The sequence below is a fragment of the Arvicanthis niloticus genome, chromosome 19 (assembly GCF_011762505.2).
Source record: "Arvicanthis niloticus isolate mArvNil1 chromosome 19, mArvNil1.pat.X, whole genome shotgun sequence".
NCBI classification, from domain to species: Eukaryota; Metazoa; Chordata; class Mammalia; order Rodentia; family Muridae; genus Arvicanthis; species Arvicanthis niloticus.
In genome coordinates, this window is record NC_047676.1 from 31,966,482 (window position 1) to 31,988,291 (window position 21,810).

The 21,810-nt window shown below is 41.6% G+C and overlaps 2 protein-coding genes across 8 annotated transcripts in view; both read right to left on the minus strand.

Moving 5' to 3' along the window:
• The window catches only part of Ttc33 (tetratricopeptide repeat domain 33), a 38,536-nt gene extending 31,362 nt beyond the window's left edge, over positions 1 to 7,174 (minus strand). Inside the window, exons 1-2 of one of the 3 annotated variants that reach the window (XM_034523423.2) lie at positions 6,931 to 7,174; positions 2,928 to 3,149 (exon numbers count right to left, since the gene is read on the minus strand). In XM_034523423.2, coding sequence (XP_034379314.1) covers positions 2,928 to 3,148 — 221 coding nt within the window. In that variant the 5' untranslated portion in view covers position 3,149; positions 6,931 to 7,174. Of the gene's footprint in view, positions 1 to 2,927; positions 3,150 to 6,785 lie in introns of all 3 variants that reach the window. The other 2 variants (XM_076916158.1, XM_076916159.1) reach the window with 2 other exon arrangements.
• A 4,248-nt stretch (positions 7,175 to 11,422) lies between these two features.
• Positions 11,423 to 21,810, minus strand: part of Prkaa1 (protein kinase AMP-activated catalytic subunit alpha 1) — a 47,148-nt gene continuing 36,760 nt past the window's right edge. For all 5 annotated transcript variants that reach the window (XM_076916163.1, XM_034523432.2, XM_034523433.2 and 2 more), the window contains 4 exons: positions 18,768 to 18,992; positions 16,374 to 16,860; positions 16,138 to 16,264; positions 11,423 to 14,649 (listed from right to left, as the gene is read on the minus strand). In XM_076916163.1, coding sequence (XP_076772278.1) covers positions 14,405 to 14,649; positions 16,138 to 16,264; positions 16,374 to 16,860; positions 18,768 to 18,992 — 1,084 coding nt within the window. In that variant the 3' untranslated portion in view covers positions 11,423 to 14,404. The remainder of the gene's footprint in view (positions 14,650 to 16,137; positions 16,265 to 16,373; positions 16,861 to 18,767; positions 18,993 to 21,810) is intronic.

Consider the following 21,810-nt stretch of genomic DNA (forward strand, 5'->3'; position numbering starts at 1 on the left):
CTTATTTATACTAGCCAGAAGCTGGAAAGAACCCAGATGTCCTTCAACAGAGGAATGGACACAAAAAAAAAAATGTGGTACATTTACACAATGGAGTATTACTCAACTATTAAAAACAATGAATTCGAGAAATTCTTAGGTAAATGGATGGAACTAGAAAATATCATCCTGAGTGAGGTAACCCAATCACAAAAGAACACACATGGTATGCACTCACTGATAAGGGGATATTAGCTCGTAATAACTAAGATACAACTCACAGACCACATGAAGCCCATGAAGACGGAAGATCAAAGTGTGGGTGCTTCGGTCCTTCTTAGAAGGAGTAACAAAATACTCACGGGAGCAAATATGGAGACAAAGTGTGGGACAGAAACTGAAGGTTGGGCTGTCTGGAGACTGTTCCACCTGGGTATCCATCCCATGTGCAGTCACCAAAGGCAGACATTGATGTGGATGCCAGGAAGTGCATGCTGACAGGAGCCTGATATAGCTGTCTCCTTAGGTCTGCCATACCCTGACATATACAGAGGTGGATGCTCACAGCTAACCATTGATCTGATCATGGGGTTCCCAATGGAGGAGTTAGAGAAAAGAATGAAGGAGCTGAAAGGGTTTTCAGCCCCATGGGGAGAGCAACAATGCCAACCAACCAGAGCTCCCAGGGTCTAAACCACCAACCTGGGAGCACATAGGGAGGGATTCATAGCTCCAGCTGTATATGCGGGGAAGGAGGGCCTTGACGGCCATAGGTGAAAGAGGAGGTCCTTGGTCCTGTGAAGGCTGGATGCCCCAGTGTGGGGGAATTCGAGGGTAGGGAGGTGGTAGTTGGTGGCTGAGTGGGGGCACATCTTCATAGAAGCAAGAGGAGGGGGGATGGAATGGGGAGGCTTTTGGTGGGGGGGGGAGAAATAGGGAAAAGGGATAACATCCAAAATGTAAATAAAATATCCAATAAAAAAAAATCTTTCATACTCGAGATTTCTTTTATTAACTGTATATTTTATACGTAGACTTTAGGAGTGTAGCTCACTTAGGAAAGGGCTTGACTAGCAGTGCCAACACCAGATAAAGCTAGACACAATGGCTCACCACCTGCAGTCCTAGTACAAGAGGGTCAAAAGGTCAAGGACAACCTGGGTTATAGGAGACAGTTTTCAAGGGCCTGTCTCTTACAGGCATCATTAATTAATTAATTAATTAAGGTCTATTTTTATTTTCTTCTAATCTTGTTTTCCAGCATATGCTATGAAACATTTGTCTGTTTTCCACTGAATTGTGAAGAAATTTCATTCCCACTGAAAGATCTAAGCAAGGTAAAGAGAAAGGAAATAGGAAATCAAGGGGAAGATAAAGAAGAAACAGGTACATGTGTAGAAATTTAGCTAGTGAAGGGCTCTGAAGAAAAGATGCTATGATCAAGTTCCTGTGTACACCACATCTACAAAAGTACTTAAGAATCAGCAGCAAATGCCGGGCGGTGGTGGCGCACGCCTTTGATCCCAGCACTTGGGAGGCAGAGGCAGGCGGATTTCTGAGTTTGAGGCCAGCCTGGTCTATAGAGTTTTGAGTTCCAGGACAGCCAGGGCTACACTGAGAAACCCTGTCTTGAAAAAAAAAAAAAAAAAAAAAAAAAAAAAAAAAAAAAGAATCAGCAGCAAGCAGGAAGGCAGGTGAGCTCGGCCAGACTACACAGCAACGCTGTCTCAAAACAAAACCCAAGGAGAAAGTGAGAGGACAGTAAGTGACAAAGTCTCCTACTGCAAGAAGCCCTGTGCTATGCTCCCTAACACCTCCCTAGACAAACATCCGGAGGATACAACAAAGCAGTGTTTACATCTTAACAGGACTATAAATGGCAATTTTGCAGGTAACTCTGAAATATGTCTTTTTTAAGAAATGAAATCAGATATTTCAACCATGAATTTATAAAATATATAGTTGTGCTGATTAGTTTTATATCAACTTGACACAAGCCATAGTAGTTTTAAATTGAGGGAACCTCAGTTGAGAACATGTCCCCACCAGATGGGCCTGTGGGCAAACCTGTGCTACATCTTTTCTTAACTGATGTTTGATGTGGAAGGGCCCAGATCACTATGGGTGGTTCCACCCCTAGACTTGTAGTCCTAAGTGATACAAGAAAGCTGGCTGAGCAAGCCATGAGGAGCAAGCCAGTAAGCAGTACCCTCCATGCTGTCTGCTTCAGCTCCTGCTCCAGGTTCCTGCCTGGAGTTGCTGCCATGACTTTCCTCAGTGATGGACTGCTACCTGGAAGAGCAAGAAGAGATAAGCCTGTTCCTTCCAAAGTTGCCTTTGGTCGTGGTGTTTCATCACAGCAACAAAAACCCTACCTAAGACAACAGTTCATTCCATTAGAGATTGTGAACCAGAAAAAGTAAACTGTCCTCCACTTACAAAAAAAAGAAAGAAAGAAAGAAAGAAAGAAAGAAAGAAAGAAAGGAGGGAGGGAGGGAGGGAGGGAGGGAGGGAGGGAGGGAGAGAGAGAGAGAGAGAGAGAGAGAGAGAGAGAGATAGAGAGAGAGAAAGAAAGAAATTAATTAATTAATTCTAAGGCTGGAGAGATGGCTCAGCAGTTAAGAATCTCTGAGTTGAAATCCCAGCAACCACATGGTAGAACCACCTATACTGGAATCCAATGCCCTCTTCTGGCATGCAGCATACATGCAGATAGAGCACTCATATACATAAAATAAATAAAATCTTTTTTTTTTTTTAATTTATTTTTTGGTTTTTTCGAGACAGGGTTTCTCTGTGTAGCCCTGGCTGTCCTGGAACTCACTCTGTAGACCAGGATGGCCTCGAACTCAGAAATCCACCTGCCTCTGCCTCCCAAGTGCTGGGATTAAAGGCATGCGCCACCACCGACCAGCAAATAAAATCTTTTTAAAAGTCCAAAAGCATACCTTTTGTTTTCAGCCAAATGAGCCCCTTCGTCCTTCAGCTGTTTGCTCCTCTGTTTACAGCTTTCCTGCAGGGTTTCCTTCCTCCGTTTGCTGGCGAAAAGCCAGTTCCCATCCTCATTCTCAGCTCCATCTTTCTCATCAGCTGCTTCAGCTTCAAACTGCTGGGATGTGGCTTTGGAAACCTTCTCTCCAATTTTCCTCTTCCACCCAAAGGAAGCCATTCTGAAAAATTTCAGAAACGTAAACTGCTATGAACGTATCCTAAGGAGCAGTCGGACACAGACTACCAGGAGACTACAGCCTCTTAGCGCCTACTTGTGGACTGAGGGAATAATCACCAAGGACGACTAATTTCAGAGGTGACATCTGGACACTCCTGCTAACCTCATCTCCTAAGGGGAGTGCTGTGCTCCTGCAGACTATCCCTGAAGCCCAACAGGCCTCTGCCAGTTCATACAAAACACATGGTATGGTGAAGCTTGCTCAAAAACACATCAGATGTGGGTAAGAGGAAGCAGACAGTGAAGAAAAACAAAACAAGAAATGAACAAATGGGAGAAGAAATGGGAAGCGGGGAAAGAAAGGTGGCAGCCCTTAGGTTAAGAGACCAATGAGACAAAACTGAGCCTACTGTGAGTATCTTCTTTCACTCCTAACTTTAAAACAACACTGAAAGGACATTTAGGAAAGACTAAATCACAATGCAGACTAGACATCCGACAGTATGAATAAGCCACTCCTGGATTTTAGTTGTCTTAATAATAGTAGGATTGAACTTCAAAAAATCTTTTCTTTTAAGAACAGCAGTGTATTTGCTATAAAACTATATGACACCTAGAAAATCTTTCAAAGTCACTAACGGTAAGAAATGGCATGGAGCAGATGCCAGATCACTTCAAAAGTCACTGAGGAAGTTGGGAGACAAGCATGGGCAACTCATTCATTGCTCCTCTCCTTTCAAAAATATTGAAATTCTCCTTAATACAGTTTTTCATGCTTTGAGGTTTTTGTTGTTGTTGTTGTTGTTGTGTTTTTGAAAAAGGACCCACTATATATACAGCTGTCCTGAAACTCAGAATTATAGCTCCGGGTGGACTCTAACTCATAATCCTCCTGCCTCAGCCTTCCATAGGCTAAAATTACAAGTGTGTGCCACTACATCTGACTACAGGAGAGATTTAGAAGGTTTAAATACTTAATGACTCAACAAAATTATTTGGAACATCAAATATATATATTTAAATTTTTTAATTGGCTTTGTAAGCCTAGCATTTGTGAACATTGAGGAAATAGAGTAGCTGATAGAACAGATGGACACTGGAAGTCTTCAATCATACTTAGCAACAGGACTAATTAAGAAACCCAGTCACTCACAAGCTACACAGAAGGGCTTTAGGATGCACTGGAATCTTAGATGCTGTGTGCATTCAGGAGCGTCTAAGATTTTATCCATTCTTAGAGGATTCTGTAACCCTAAGGAGAAAGCAATGAACTCAGGTCTTTTTGCAATTATCAAACAACAGGCATTATGAAAGGGAGGAAGGAGGGAAGACAGCAGTAAGTGTCTGGCAATACCAAGGTGTTCGTCACTGATGCCCATGGCTGCAGTGGAGTACAAGTAACAGGAAGAGAACAGCAACAACGTGAGGGTGGCTATCAGTCACTCCCACAGACAACCAGAATTGAGGGATTACAGGTCACAGGCCTGTCGCTGAGCAAGAGAAAATGTAGTAGGTCACAGCAATCACAGAGTGCATAGGCTGATGTAGGCCAACCACGTGCTCTCCAGAGAGCAGTGAGTTTTGGGAAATCCTGGGTACATAATGGAATATGAACTTCACTAGGGAATGAGGACTTTGGAAGCTTCCTCCTTGGCCTCATCACAACATGGGGAAATGTATTTCCTCTGTCTGCAAATCCCTTTATATATCTCCATCCCTGGAGAAAACAAGGAGATGTGTAAAAATGAAAGTGTGGCTACTGACCACAAATCCAGAGGCACAGAGGGAATACAGTCTGGGGAAATGGATGCTTAGAATGCCTTCAAAGGATACTAGAATACAAGAGGAGGAGGAAAAGAGGAGGAAGAAGAGGTGGTGGTGGCTCGATTGTACTTACGGCTGCCCCTAAAGGTAATGAGAACATGGAAATTGCTTTTGCTTTCTACATTACCAGTGTGGGGCACCAAACAGTGCAATAGATCAATTAATGACAGAAAACCTGCTGTGTTTACTGAAGGCAATTTCATTTTAAATCACTGGTCAAATCTGTCAGGAGACGGGAAAGGATGAGGCCAAGAACAATGAGAAAACCAAAGTTAGCAAATCACTGAGATACCTACCACCCTCCCCATCTCCCACCCTAAGCCACTGTTGTTAAGTGCTGAGGACAGATATGGGTTACGTCCCACAGGGTGGCTCTCTGCCACACACCGTCGGCCCCATGGCATGTGTCCTTCTCCCCCACAGACACCTTGCAATCAGAGGCTATAGAAATCAAAGAGGAATGAGTCTGTGAGAATATAGAGGCAGAGGCCACCAGACATTGACGAGTTCCAACTTGAAGAGGGAGGGACAAGAAGACATTTCTCAAGTTCAGGAGCAGAGTCCAAACAAAGTTAGGGATTTCATGTCCTCAAATTTCACATCAAATTTCACATCTACTCAACATAAAGGAAAACAAATAAATAAATGCATGCATTGAAGAAGGATGGAAAGGAACCTAACACAGTCCTTGTAGAAATTAGAAACGACATATTAATGAAGAAACACCAAGCAGCATCAAGGACCTACAAAGGTGAAAAAGCAGGAATGTGTTCCTGGGACAATACCAAGTTTATATTTTCTCCGGTAGACCAGGAAGCTGAATTCAATTACAACAGAGGTAGGCGCTACCAAGCATGATCCAATGACCTGTCAGACAACGCACAGTAGGGTCTTCAAGAAAGTATAGAATAGAAAGAAAGAATATTCAAGAAAGAATAGAAGTTGATCAGGCTTAAAGGAGGGAAGAATCCTGGCATGTGTGAACATCTTCCCCAAGGAAAATGTAATGCTGACTTCATTCCGAATCTTAAATGCCGCTGGGAAGAAAATACAGACAACTGTCAATTAATGACTCTGGGCTCCTCTTTTCCATGATTAAAACGTCCTAAACTGAATTGGCACGATGGCACAATTTCGTGAACAGCAATAAGGGCTACTGAAACCTACAATCTATATGGAGGAATTGTATAACAAGCCACTCACATCTCAACTAAACTGTTTTCATCTTACGTTATGAGCTTCTTGTGCCTCTAGGTTGTGTTTTTAATTACATAATCACCAAAACCGCTTACGGAAGAAGCTTTGGTTGATCTGTACATGGATGGGTAAGGTGCCAAGCTTCTAAACACTTTCCACCGGGATAACATATCAAGTGAGTAAATCACAACTGTACAGGTTTCGGGTTAACTCTCATCTGAAATTAAAGTCTACATGCTCTACAGAACTGATGAGAGGCATTAAAATTCTAAACAATGACAACTGTATTCTAAAACCACGTACAATGATCTCCACAATAATCTCTCGACTTGACACTTTACCCGGCCACAAGCTGAGTGCTTGAGACAGAGTAAAACGTCCTCTTCAACTGACTGCGTGAGAGGATGCGGCACCCAAGATGGAAAAACACCGGCTGGAGGTAGAGAATCACAACAACCCTCCGAAAAGGAGAGATTAATCCGGAGGTGAAGAATTAGAGACACGGATTCCCTCAAAATGCTACCAAAGGAGAATCCGGTATTCAAAACTGACCCCCTGCCTCAGCTACAATAAAAATGAACTCCGAAAAGCAGTTCAAGCCGCCGGGCCGACATACCCTGCCACCGTGCCCCGTGCCCAGGACAGAGGCACGCCTAAGGGAGCTGTGGACGTGACCGGGCCACCCTCGCCCCTCTTCGCCGCACGCAGCACCCTCACCCCTTGCTACCTCTGTCGTCTACCGCCAACCCGCAGCCAGTTACCTGAAAGCCACTTCGTGGAGCCGTGTTTACATTCCACTTGCCCTTTGGCACCGGAAGCGGAAATTATCCTGTCGGGATTCTAATCTGCCTTGCCTGCCTGTGCTTCCTAATTCTTTATTTAAAAAAAAAAAAAAAAAAGCATTTAATTATCCTGGTACTTCCTAACAGTCCAGCAAAGCGGACAGAAGAAAAGAAGACTTTCTTACCCGCCAGCGCCCTTCTACAAGACCACTAATCCCAGAAGTCACTGCGGCGCCCTAGGAACTATGGGATTTGTAGTAAGGACACCAGACCGAAGCGCCCTCTAACTGCAGCTGGGAGTGGATTCCGGGCTGGAGAACTAGAGCCATGCAGCTGTGCTTTGCAATACACACAGTCTTCAGGTAAATGGCTTACAGCCTAGTCTAGACAGGCCCAGCTGCTGACGGTCAGCAGACGCAGAAGAGGAAAAAAAAAAAAAAAAACGAGCTGAAATAAGTTCAAAGGAGAACTATGCTGGTTGGGTTTTTTTTGTCAACTTGACAGAAACATAGACATAGCTATGGAAGTGGGAATCTTAATTGAGAAAATGCCTCTAGCCGGGCGGTGGTGGCGCACGCCTTTAATCCCAGCACTTGGGAGGCAGAGGCAGGTGGATTTCTGAGTTGGAGACCAGCCTTGTCTACAGAGTGAGTTCCAGGACAGCCAGGGCTACACAGAGAAACCCTGTCTCGAAAAACCAAAAAAAAAAAAAAAAAAAAAAAGAAAGAAATGAAATGAAAAAAAGAAAAAAAAAATGCAACTAAAAGGTTGACCTATAAGGAAATCTACGAGGGCATTGTCATGATTACTGATTGATGTGGGAAGACCCAACCCATTATAGGCGGTGCCACACCTAGGCAGGTGGTCTGGCCATTTAAGGAAGCAAACTGAGCAAGCCTAAAGGACCAATTACTGCCCTGCTTTGAGTTCCTACCTTGATTTCCTTCTATAATGTGAAACTAGAAGCTGATATAAACCCTTTCCTCCCCAAGTTCACTTTAGTCATGGTGTTTTATCCCAGCAACAGAAACCTTAAGTAAGAGCTGATCAGGGTGGATGAGGCTGAACTGCAAGCTTCCTGTGGGAATCCACAACAGAGCCTGAAAGTAGCAATTGTCACTTCTTACAGGTAAATTATCAGGCAGATGTTAACACTGGTACACATTAAGAAAATTGAAAACTCGGTAAGTTTCTCCACATAGCTGTGTTCCACAAGGCAAGACCCATTTGTGGAGACCATGCTTTTTCAGTTCACCACAGCATTTCTTACCGGTTGGTTATTTGTTGAGGTAAACCGGTAAGTTATTTCTCCACTGGTAAAACGAGCCAATTCAAGCCAGATTAATATATATACAAATGCAGGCTAATTGAGAAGCTACTCTCAGGCAGCCCAGTTCACTGGCCCCAAGAAAGGAGGCCAGAGAGGAGGAAGACAGGAGAAGAGAAAGAAAAAGAGAGAAAGCGCTTAGGCAGAGAGAAGGGGTGGGGAGGGAGGAAGGGAGAAAACAAAATGTCTGGGTTATATAGCAAAGATCCTCTGAGGGAAGGGTGTCCAGCCCCTGTGCTGGAAATTCAGAGGGGGTGGGGGTGTACTAGATAGGGACTGAGGGATGCTGGGAGAACCTGAAGGCCAAGTCTGCTTTGGTATGTAAAATATGCACCTAAGCTTTTTGTTCCTGGGTCTGAAACCAAACAGAAACATGGTAGGATACTGAGATACCATTAGTAACACCCCCTCACACACGTTTCTCTCCAAAATGTCAAATATTCCCTGGAAGAAAACTCTTACCCCAACACTGACATTAAAGTCACTGATCCTGGCCCAGAGCGATGGCTTACTGCTCTTGTAGAGGATCTGGTTTCAGTTCTTACATTCACCATTGAGACTCAAAACTATCTGTAACTCCAGTTACAGGGAAACTGTTGCCCTCTTCTGGCATTCACGGATACCAAGTATTAGAGGCCCTTCCATACCCAAAACTGGTACAGATTGCCATTTTTCACGAAAGAGAACATTGGTACTGGCTGTCAAAACACCACAGTGATAGAACCGCTACGTTGATTCGAGGTAATGACGGCAGTGATGGTAGTTCTCTTCTAATGGCAGTGATGTAGTCCTCTATCACACTCCTACAGTAAACTCTGGAGTACCAGGTTCTCCTGAGGTGAGACCTGGCTATGTTACCTGGCAAGATTCCCAATTTCCAGGCTCACTGTAATTAGCCAAATATCACTGCTTCACCAAGGGTATTTCTAAATGATGGCATTCATTTTTCTATGGTACTAAGTGCTTTTGCTGCTACTGAAGTGTGATGTCTCTCAAAAGTGAGTGAAGATTCCATTAGGAGGGCTCGACAGAGTTCAGCAGTTAAGAGCACTGGCTCTTGCTCTTCCCGAGGACCAAAGTTCAGTTCCCAACACCAACATCTGGCAACTCATAGCCTCCGTGTAATTACAGCTCTGGGAGTTACCAACACCAAGTTCTGGCCTCTTCAAGTGCCTGCACGTACACTCACATACACATCCCTAAGAATAAAATCTTTGTTCTCTTTCTCTTTTTTTAATAAATGAGTACGTTGTAGCTGTCTTCAGACACAGCAAAAGAGGGCATCGGATCCCTTTAGAGATGGCTGTAAGCCACTGAGTGGTTGCTGGGAATTAAACTCAGGACGTCTGGAAGAGCACACAGTGCCATCTCTCCAGACCCAGTAAAAAACCAGTTAAGGCTATTATAAAGTTCCACTGTCTTGTGGAACACAACTGGGTTTTTTTGTTGTTGTTGGTTTGGTTTGGTTTGGTTTGGTTTGGTTTGGTTTGGTTTGGTTTTTTGAGACAGGGTTTATCTGTGTAAGCCTGGATGTCCTGGAACTCACTCTGTAGACCAGGCTGGCCTCAAACTCAGAAATCCACCTGCCTCTGCCTCCCAAGTGCTGGGATTAAAGGCATGTGCCAGCACTACCTGGCACAGCCGGGTTTTTTGAACCACTGACAAACTGATTAATCATATTTAGGTCTTTGACCTTTTCTTGAAATGAACAAAGCAAGGAAGGGGCTTGTGAAATGACTCAGCAGGTGAAGATGCTGAACCTCGTGACATGAGTTCTGTCCCCAAAACCTACTGGTTGGACAGTCGTCATCTGGCCTCCATACATGTGCTATGGCATGCAAACACACACGCATGCACGCGAGCACACACACACAATTTTTATTAGAAAAGAACCTTGTTTAAAGAAAAACAGCCGGGCATTGGTGGCATACGCCTTTAATCCCAGCACTTGGGAGGCAGAGGCAGGCGGATTTCTGAGTTCGAGGCCAGCCTGGTCTACAGAGTGAGCTCCAAGACAGCCAGGACTACACAGAGAAACCTTGTCTGGAAAAAAACAAAAAAAAAAAAAAACAGTTAACAATATCTGTTACCAATGACAGAATTGTTTGTACGCCTTACATAATAATCTTGACAGCTTCCCAGAGACTTTGAGATCAATGGTGACTTCAATTTTTATTTATATTTTGATTACATTCATTAATATTTGTTAGAGTTGCCAAGTAAGTCAGTGTATTCAAAATAACCAATGCATGACTGTGGTAGCCAGCCTCTAAAATGGACTTCAGTATTTCCTACCCTTGGTGTCCACACCTCTGTGAAGGTCTTCCCATGTCAGAGTTGGGAACACACGTATTAATCATAACAGACATTCTGGTGAAGGCAGCGTTCCTCAATCTGAATGGACATTCATGTGGTCGGTCACATTTACTACAACTCTGAAACACTTGAGTATCTACTCAGTCCATACTTACATTTTTGTACTTTAGTGTCTATGTGTATCTCCATCCATCCCCAATAAGATGGTTGGCGCAGGACCTGTATCTTGCTGTCCTGGTGACATCTGTCATGATTGGTTCACAGTGGCCATGTGAATGAATATATAGTGCTTGAGACTCTTGTTCCTCTTCCCAGTCTCTCAGGGTAGCTTAACTATGATGCCCTCTACTTTGGTAAAGACTTAGCAAAGTCCTCCAAGTCACTGAACAGCCTCTAAATATTTGGCACAGTTTCTTGTGTAAACTTGTAGAGAAGATTTAGAAAAGTGCGCTCTCCAAAAGAACTTTACATGCTGTTCATAACATCTCTAATGAAGCTTTTCTGATACAATGCTTAGAAAGCTAGCAATCCAGCAAAAGCCTCAAGAATAGTAACTGAATTCTGCCAATGATGGGACTCAAGTCCTATGTTTGTGATTGGTCTGTGACAGCTGCTTCAGCTTTTACTGTCTACATCTTAATATTTTGTTTACATGGAGGATTTCTAGGTGAAATCTATACAATTTTAGGAGAGACAAAAATCAGTGTGTTGAGTATGAAAATATAACCAAGCACTATTTTATATTTCAGTACATTAAAGAACCCAGATACTCATCGATGAACAAGTGCCCCCACCATCCCAAACCTTGATTAAATAAGAAGGACGGTGTAACAGGGAAAAAAATGAATTTTTTTTCTTTATTATGCCATCTTTCTAAATCAGGTTACTCTGGGCAAACATACATAAACCACAATGATTGGCTCCTCCCAACAACCAGCTTACAGTTAGGCTGTGTGTAGAATTTCATTTATCATGTCTGAGCCCACAATGAGCAGGTGGAGGAGGAGGAGTTAAGAAGAAGAATTTAGACAACATGGTTGGTTTTCCCAAGATGACATTTGGAATACATATCTTACACACCCAGCCATATTAGTTCATTTCTGAATGGTATCAAAGATCCAAAGGGGCAAGGTAAGGAGAGAATTCATATAAAATTATCTAAAACTCCAAAACACTACAAAAGCATCTTAAGAAAAAATAGAATCAAAGTAAAAGCAATGGTGTTTATTTCAGTGAAATTATTTTAAATTAGATATATTAAGCTCTTGAGTCTCCCAACTTGGTAGAAAAGTTCCTTTCACGAGAAATCAACTTTAATGGCAAAATTTTTACATATCAGCAAAATCTGTTATATTTAAAACTATGTATACAGTACTTTTCTGGCAAAAACATCATACAGCTTTCAGTTGTCAAGACGAAGTAAAAATATGGTTGCATAAAATCACAAAAAAAAATATAAATTGCTGAAAAGATAATTTAAAAAAGGATTAAAAATCATTTGCATTGACTCCGCTTACCTTTTCAGTTTAAGAATTTGCAAACTACAATACATTTGTGAAAATTCTGTCCCGGGCTTGACATACTTAACTGAAAATTGTCATTTCAGATATCCTAGCTTTAAAAAAAAAAAAAAAAAAAATTAACTGCAATAGTCTGCATTTAACATACTATTTATACAAGTGCAATATTTAAATATCTTTCAAATAAAACTCGGTAACTAAAAGGAATCAGAATAACTTATAAAAGAAGCAACGTTTACAAAATTAACAAATTTTAGAAGGTCCTATTTAATTGGCTCCTCCTTTTGTGGCCCATCCCCCCCAACAGTTTATAGATATTACTTAGTGCTATTTACAAATCTGTAACTTTACAAATGCAGCCTTCTGTTCTACACATCAGGAACACAGCGCTGCATTCGGACAGCATAAGTGACATCTGGGAGCCCCACGCAGAGGGCGCACACACAGGTATAAATACAGTTGGGAACTCATGTAAATGGAGTCTCCATTACTTTATACAGCATTCAAAACAGAGTTGAATAAAACAAGCCCCGAACAAAAAGATGCGTTATTTTTGTCCGGAAATCAGTGCATAAACTATAGTGTAATCTTTTAGGCAAGCTATCGTGTCCTCCAAATGCATTCCCATCTGGTTACATAAGTGCTGGACAGATTTAGAGATGGGGCAAAATATTTCTAAGTGAATGCAGTGGGGGAAAAGTCTCCTACAAATGGGAGATGATTAATGTTTAAAGAAAAATGCATTTTCACACTGCTGGAGATCACTCAGCCTCACCTGAGCTAGAGCCTCTCTGACCAATTTCCTAAACTTAAAGGAAACCAAATATGGCCGATACGAAACTAATTATTAGCTCATACAATACCAGCTTTCCCTTGTGTGACTTTAAATCTTCACTTACACCTATTACTCTACGCTATGGATAAAAGAGGAGAGAGGCATACAAATCAGAGATCGAGAAAGTTCGAACTTCTTTAGCCATTCATTTTTTTTTTTAATTAAAACCTGAAATAAACTTGACCATTTTGAAGAAAGGATTTCTTCTACATCTTTTCAAAACAGTGAGTGTTATTAACCTGATTAAAGAACTACAAATGAAATCAGGCCGTAACTTAATGGGATTCTGGGCAGTTACAGCTAAATCTGGAAGACCAGGCACTATCTGGGAATTATTGATCTTATAATGGATTCAGGAGGTTTTTAAAGGACATTATCATTATTTTTAGGAGATGCTGAAGTCTTTAGGGCTGATATGTGTATCTTAACATCTCAATGGTTCAGAATAAAAGCAAACATATACACAAATATATGTGCATATCTGTATTTTATACATGTGTGGATATAGAGAGCAAATATGGCCAAACAGTAGTTGCAGGAGCTAAGTGGTAGATACACATGCAGTCACTATATTCTTTCAACTTTTCTTTCTTTAAAAATTGTTCAGAATAAAATCAGGGGTTAAAAAAACGCAATCTTAGTATTCAGAGCTTATATAAGATATCCTTTCTATGCACTGGATTGACTTTAAAAATACACAATCAAATGACATTCAATACTGGCTGACATGATAGCATGTCTGTCAACGTGATTCAGTACAGTGTGAGCAACTCGGCTCTTGGATCCAAAGCAGCACTTCATATACAAAACTTAGAGGGGAAAAACTGCGAAAGTAAATTGAAGGCTTGGAGAGTCTGAACATATAAATTCTGGGGGCTTGGAGGCTTACAAGCCAAAGAAAGACTTTAAATTCAGACTGTTATCTGATATGACTTACTACACAAAAATAGCATTTTAAGAGGATTATGGAAATAGTTCACAATGTTACCAAAAATGGGAACTAGTAGCTATTTTAGAAGTTAAGGAGCCCAGAAAACAGCATTGCCTAATAAGCTCTACAGGGATTCTAGGCAAACTCAATAAATTCATGAAGCTAATATAAAACACGCCAGCATGTACTAATATGCGAAGGCTTTATGGTAAATTTATAGTCAACAGAGACCTGTTACTGCAAATTCAAATGGCCAAAAATCAAGTGAGCCTGAAACCTACAATCCATTGTGTATATATTATGCTGTGTGGACCTACTGAATAAGGGATAACAGAATGATCCTGATTCATTTCTGCACATTAGGCATTTAACAATCAATCATTTTCCAGTCCCTGTGCAAACTGTATTCCGAAAGGCCAATCCTTAGTTATATATACACATATATAACTTGGTAAAATGGAAGTATTTGGCTATTATTTAGTATGCATGCTTATTGCATCAAAGAAATAAGCAAAGTTTTAGGTTTACTGTGCAAGAATTTTAATTAGATTTGCACACATTTCAAAAAATTCTATTGTGTGACTTCCTGGTCTTGGAGCTACGTCAACAGGAGAGGAGTCGAGGGAGGTCACAGATGAGGTAAGAGAGACTTCTGAGGGCTTTCCTGGAGCCTCCGCATCGGAGTCACTCCTTTGGCAAGATCGATAGTTGCTGATGGATCCCGATCTCTGTGGAGTAGCAGTCCCTGATTTGGCTTCTGTAATTTCATCTGGGTAAAAAGAATTTCAATGTTTTATTATCTATTTCTCCCTCAAGTGTTTAACCAACACCTAAGTGAGACTACTAGCCAGCTCCCCAAACTATGTTGATTTTACATAAATTCTCAAATGGAGCAAGTATGCCTGTGTTAAGGCCCTTACCACTTTTATACACAGCACAAAGACTGCATACAATGACCAGTCAACACTGGGTATGTGATACAGTACTCTCACTAATTACCAGCAAATAATTACCTGGGTTTTAATAAATATCTCCTAGCAATAATAGTAATTAAAATTACAGACTCACTGGGCAGTGGCAAGCACACCGTTAATTCCCATCACTCAGGAGGCAGAGGCAACTGTGAGTTCGAGGCCAGCCTGGTCTACAGAGTAAGTTCCAGGACAGCCAGGACTACACAGAGAAACCCTATCTCAAAAACAAAGCAAAACAAAAAATTCATCATTGATCACTTGTAATATGGAAGGTATCTTGGAACTAATCTCACCCAGGAATGGTTTTACTGATATAAGCAGCCAGAGGAGTCGAGGGATTTGTCCAAGGAACCAAATGGACAGTAAGCTCCTGCCAACCAAGCTCCCGCCCCTCAAGCACTCTTCCTTCCCCACTGCAAGTCAGTGCTCATACCCTGCAGTTTCTCAAATGTCACTTAGAACATAAACAAAACACACACACACACACACACACACACACACACACACAAAACCCCTATATATGTTTAAAGATTTTACAGAACAATAGTCATTTTCTACCTTGGGAGAAGTGGGGATGGTGATTGAAGCCAGTGAAGCAAGGACTTCAATACTGAACTAAATCCCTGGCCCCAAGATGATAATTTATAAAACATATACAACATGGAGCAAGAATAACGGGTTTCACAAATGTCAGTCTTGCAGAACATAGGAAGTCACGTTTCCTACTGAATTAGCAGGAAAGGGCCAGGAAGCTTCATAAGACATAGCTGAGGCGGGGAGGGCAGGCAGTGAGGAGGGTGGTAAGGACAGAGGCCACGTATGACAGTGTGCACTGAGGGCGGGGAGAAGGCTCAGTAGATAAAGAGACTGCTGCACAGCATACGGACCCTGATGCTGATCCCCAGACCCATGTCAAAGCCAGGCCAGCAAGGGAACACCTACAACACCAACACTGGGAGTCAGAAATGAAAGGATCCCTGGAGTTTGCTGGCTAGTAAGTGTCCCCTGAAGGGCAACCTCCCGAGACCCTGTCTCCAAAGTAAGACGGAAGTTGAAGGAGGAAGGTACCTGACCTTGACCTCTGCGGCCCCTCTCGTGTGTTCCAAGACACATGCAGAGGGAGGGAGCGATAAAAATAGGGAAGGGAAAAAGATAGAGAGGAAGGAAGAAGGTGCCATGCTGAAACTTACTACTTTGCATGCTTAGTTTTTATTTAAAAAAAAAAAAAAAAGACTATAAACCAAATTAGGTAACCAGGCCTCCATGGTTTTGTGTATACATACCATCAATACTACGAAAATCCAATAAGTAAGTCCTACTATCCACTTGGTAGAGCTGTAGACTCATTTTGGAAAATGTGCTTGTCACAGGATTCTTCCTTCGTACACGCAAATAATAGGGGTTTACAACCTGGCATTTGATATGGACAAGAACAAAGGCATATCACGTCAGTTCTTCTACAAAGGACTTTTGTCTACAGGCTGGCCAAACGTGGTAGAGCGTGGTCGAGCCTTCTTACCTTCCATTCATAATCCAGCTGCTTGATCGCTCTGCATACTTCTGCCATGATATCATTGGGTCGGCTTTGACTTCGAATCCCCAAGTGCCATTTTGCCTTCCGTACCCCTTGGTGTTTGGATTTCTGTGGGTTTAATTCATCCAGGGTGTGCCGGGCCCTAGGTGTTTCGGCAACCAAGAATGGTACTCTTTCAGGGTGAGGCCGAGGTAAATGGTGATCATCGAGGAACGAGTCGGGTGGGCTTGTTGCCAAGTAGAAATCTTTGGCTTCGTTCATTATTCTCCTGTTGTCTATTATGAGGTGGTAGGCGACTGCCAGCGGGTCCTGGTGGTTTCTGTTGTACAAGCAGCTGAGGACCTCCTCCTCTGAGCACTCAAACTTCTCACACACTTCCTTTAAGGCTTCGTCATCGATCATGGTTGAACTATAAGACGGGTCCTCGGGAAAGAGATACTTCGGAAGGTCCTGTTTAAACCACTCATGTTCCCTAAGACAGACAGCAATGTTGGAAGAAGGGATTTTCAGTAAGACCAAGAATAAAAGGAATAGTTTCAAGAGAGTAGGCTGTGAGTTCATACTCATGCTACATTACCGTAGTTGTTCTCTTTAAACTGTTTTTCTCTTCTAGTTCATACTTCATTGAATATGCTAAGGAGAACAGAGTTTGCCACTAATTTTTGATTTATGTAGTTTTATGTGTATGAGTATTTTGTCTATACAATCTGCACACCAGAAGAAGGCATTAGATCCCCCAGGACTACAATTATAGACAGGTGTGAGTCACCATGTGTGTGCTAGGAATTAAACTCAGGACCTCTGGGAGAGTAGCGAGTGTTCTTAACCACTGAGCCATCCCTCCAGTCCCCTGCCACTAATTGTTGAAGATGGAGGCAGCCAAATGAAAAGGTATATATATGTCTACCCAAATGACAATGACGGAGTACAGCCTCATGCCAGCTCAGAAAGAAATCGTTGTGTGGATGTCACACTGTCTCATGTCACAGAAAAAGTCCTTAATAACAAACACAGAGCAATATCCTACAGATTCTTAACTACATGCTTAGTTTCATGATAAACAATTCATCCCTGTAAAAATCTATCCTCATCCTTGCAACCCAGTTGTATATGACTCAAAAGACCATCCTCTGAACGATTTCATATTATATTCATTAGTTGTATATATAAAAGGATATGGAGCTATAACAAGAACTATGCTATTTAAAAAAAAAAAAAAAAAAGCAAGCACTGAAAAAAAATAATGTTTTTTAAGGGTATCTGTTTGTTTCCAACCAGTGACTGGTTTTTGAGATGGAATCCTCACTGTGTAGTCCAGTCTGGATCCAAACTCACTGTCATATTCTTTCAGCTTCTCAAGTACTGGGATCATAGGTGTGCGCCACCTGGTACAGAATTTTCTATCACATTTGAATTATGAAAAATACTGAAAACACATGCAAATATACTTCTCTCTTAGCTATTTCATAATATCAATTTAATAGAATGAGTTTCCTTTCCCATCTGCCGTGCCCTGCTGCTTGGGGTCTCCTTTCCAGCTAGTCTTTTGTTTGGTTGGTTTTTTTATTTTATTTTTTGAGACAGGGTCTCCCTATATAGCTCTGACTGTCCTGAACTCACGATGTAGACCAGGTTGGCTTTGAACTCACAGGGATCTCCCTGGCTCCACCTCCCAAGTGCTGGGATTAAAGATGTGCACCACCATACCCAGCTTCAACAGGACTTTTAGCATAAGGAGTAAGTGGCAAGGAATCAGCTCAAAGTCCCATGTGCCCTAATGCTTTCAACTTATTACTCATATATGCATAGCTTGTCTTTAGTTCTTTCTACTTCTAGTATCAGAAAAAATGTGTACTCTAGCCATCAGAAGATCAAAGAATTAAGGAAAGCAAAGAGACACTGATGACAGACTAAGGTGACCAAGAAGTACTGAGTGTTCATGAGACGTGACTTACCTCAACCTGAGAAGCATAATGACCACCATCAGCCCTGCCTTACTTAAACTAGGTTAAACTTAATACACAATGCAGCAGTTTCTCAATACTCAATTGAGTGCAATACTTAATTTCCTATGACTCAAAGTATATTGCTACAAGAAAAATATGTCATTATTAAAATGAAATTTTTCCCATGTCTTCAGATTCAAAAAAGGTAGAAAAACACATTGGTTTAAAACTACCTAATCTTGCCGTGCAGTGTTGGTACCACATGCCTTTAATCCCATTACTCAGAAGGCAGAGGCAGGCAAAGCCAGTCTTGTCTATAGAGTGAGTTCCAGGACAGCCAAAAGATAGATGGATGGATGGATGGATGGATGGATGGACGAACAGATGGACGGTGGGTAGGTAGGTAAGTAGGTAGGTAGATAAAGTGAGTTACCTGATATCTTTTATTGTGGCCCTCTTCATGGGATCTACCTGCAGCATATGTTTCAAAAGGCTGATCACTGAGGGATTTAAATACTGAGGGGTATAAAAGATTCCATCACATATCTTCTTAAAAAGAGTTGGCACATGGTCATCATCAAAAGGGAGGGTTCCACACAGCAAAGCATAGAGAATGACCCCGCTGCTCCAGATGTCCACCTCAGGGCCTGCGTACAATCTGCAAAGAGAATGCTGACCGTGTTAATCACAGTATCAAAAAGCATCAGCCAACAGTCTTCAAATACAAATACTTTAGGGAGAATACAAGAAAATACATTTTAAAGAAATCAGTAGTCAGAATATGGTATCTATAGCGTCTGCTGCACATCGCGCAGAAAGATTCTAAACTTATCAGCATTACTTTTTAAAAACTAAGCCATTTTGTAACTTGTGATCCATGGGTCAAATTGTTGCATCACCTTACGATGACCGTCAAAGTTCCTACCAATAAGGTCAAACCTTGAACCATGTTAAATGTTGAATGTTCAATGTTGAATTTGAGCCACAGAAATAATTTTTTAAAATAAACTTTGGTGTGTGTGTGCAGTGTATGGTATGCATCTGCCACAGTGGGTGTGGGGCTGAGATGACAGCTTTGTGGAGTCAGTTCTCTTTCCTTTACCCAGGTTTCAGGGGTCAGACTCTGGTCATCACACTTGGCAGCAGATGTTTTACCAGCTGAGCCAACTCCCTGGGTCCAAGATTCAAGTCTATAGTGATACGCTCTGAACCCGTTTCTCCTAAAAGCCTCACAAAGTTCAGGAAGCTTGAGCTGCAGAAGCAGGTCCAGGGAAGTGGCATTCACAGAATGCTCTACTCCAGGGCTTCTATGTCAAGCATTCTAGATAAGCATCTTAACTCGCTGCAAACAAGCTGAATCATCCAGGGGGCTGGCTTCAGGAGGAAAATGAACCCTTAAAGTGACAAAAGTGCTTCCTACAGTCAGCGGTAAAACATTGTTTTCGCCACGAGTGCTCCTATTCACACAGACCTCCAGGAAAGTGTATCCAAACTGAACAGGTTACATTTCCCTCAGAGCCTATTTTATGCATGCTTGATCATGATGCATATCTTTTTTCTTTAGTTATATTCCCATAGCATCTAGGTCTTGAATCTTTTTCATACCAAAGGAACTGTGATAGAAAACACACTTTTTAAAATCCACCTGATTAACTTTTCTTGAACAGTCTAAAAATAACAAGCTGATGAAAATGAAAAGCACTGGGTTTTTTTTTTTTTTTTTTTTTTTTTTTTTGAAACATTTAAACAAGGAAATGGCTTGGGTGAGCGGTTATTAAAACATGATTGTCGACACTGGTGAGCAACAGGCATTTCCTACCTCCTCATTAGTGATCCAGCCGGCATGAGGAAGCTCTGTCCTTTTGTTTATTTTGATTTTTGCTTGTTTTTTTATTTCTCTCTTTGCTTGTTTGTTTTTGCAACAGGATTTTACTTTATAGCCAAGCTGGCCCTGTCTCACTATGCAGCCTGATTTGGAAACAAACTCACATCAATCTGCTGTCTAACCAATCTCCTGGGTAAAGAGATTACAGAGGTGCACCACCAAGCCTGGCCAAAGCGTTGACTTAAAGAATAAATTCTTTGGGCTGGAGGGATGTCTCAGCCATTGAGAACCTGAGCTGTTCTTACAGAGGTCCCTGGTTCAGTGCTCACCACCTACACGGGACAGCTGATAACTGCCTGTAGCGTGACTCCGAGGGGTGGAGATAGGGGCTCTGACCTCTGTCAGCACCTACACTGATATACACATACCCTCACACAAACACACACACACACATATGATTTAAAATAAAGTCTGTGTTTTAAATTAAATTTTACAACTTCTGAGCAAATACCTTTTCCCAGACCACTACCCAACTTCCAAATTTGGGTGTGCCTTTCTCTTTGTCACTAAACTGTCTCTATTTCTATCGAGAAAAAAAAAAAAGGAAAAAAGAACACACTTGAGTATTGAACAAAACAAGGAAATAAAACAAAGTTTGGTTTCACACTATTTAAAAAAACTAACTGATGAAAATACATTTGTATTTTCAATGCTAGTTAGTAGTTCAGAACATAAATGAGTCTCTCTCTTTCCTTCTCCCTTTTTATCACCCTCTTGCCCTCTTGCTCTTGCCCCTCCCCTCAGCTCACTTTCGAGTTTCCTTGATACGGGGTCTGCCTATATAGCCCTGCCTCGGCATCCCTGTGCAAGGTTTCCCTATATAGCCCTGCCTCTGCGTCCCTGTGCGGGGTCTGCCTATATAGCCCTGCCTCGGCATCCCTGTGCGATGCTCAGGCTATAAGCATGCACTACATTCTGCCCGTCCGTTTTTTTAGAGGACCACTTCTTTAATTCAGCTCTAAGACACTTTCCTTCCACATAAAACATGAAGTTACCACATGAATGGCGTCTATTTGAATATTTAGGACACTACATGTGACGTTACACTTGTAACTCTGTTCTGCTTTCTGGGTGGTTTGGTTTGCTTTGGTTTTTTTTTTTTTTTTTTTTTTTTTCAGTTGGTGTCTTGATAGGTAGCACACAGTGACCTTAACCTCTCAAGGTCTAGAATTGCCAGCAAGGGTTGCCCATCATGTTACATTTTTAATTTTTTGCCTAAGTTTCTCATGAGTAAGCATTTCAATAGTCAGGTTTTCAGTGACTTACCTACATACCTTTACAACTGATTAACTTTAAATTCTCCCACCAGAGGGAAAAAAAAATAAAGTACTTCATTCTAACTATTTTAACATGACTTGCAAACCAACATTCTCCTCTATATATGGATTTATTAGTTTATCCACTTTTTAAAATTATTATTATTATTATTATTATTATTATTATTATTATTATTATTATCGTGTGTGTGTGTGAGTGTGTGTGTGTGTGTGTGTGTGTGTGTGTGTCTTTGGGTATGTATGCACCCATGTATGTGACTGCTTGCAGAAACCAAGAGTGTGTTGAGTCTCCTGGAGGTAAAGTTATAGACACC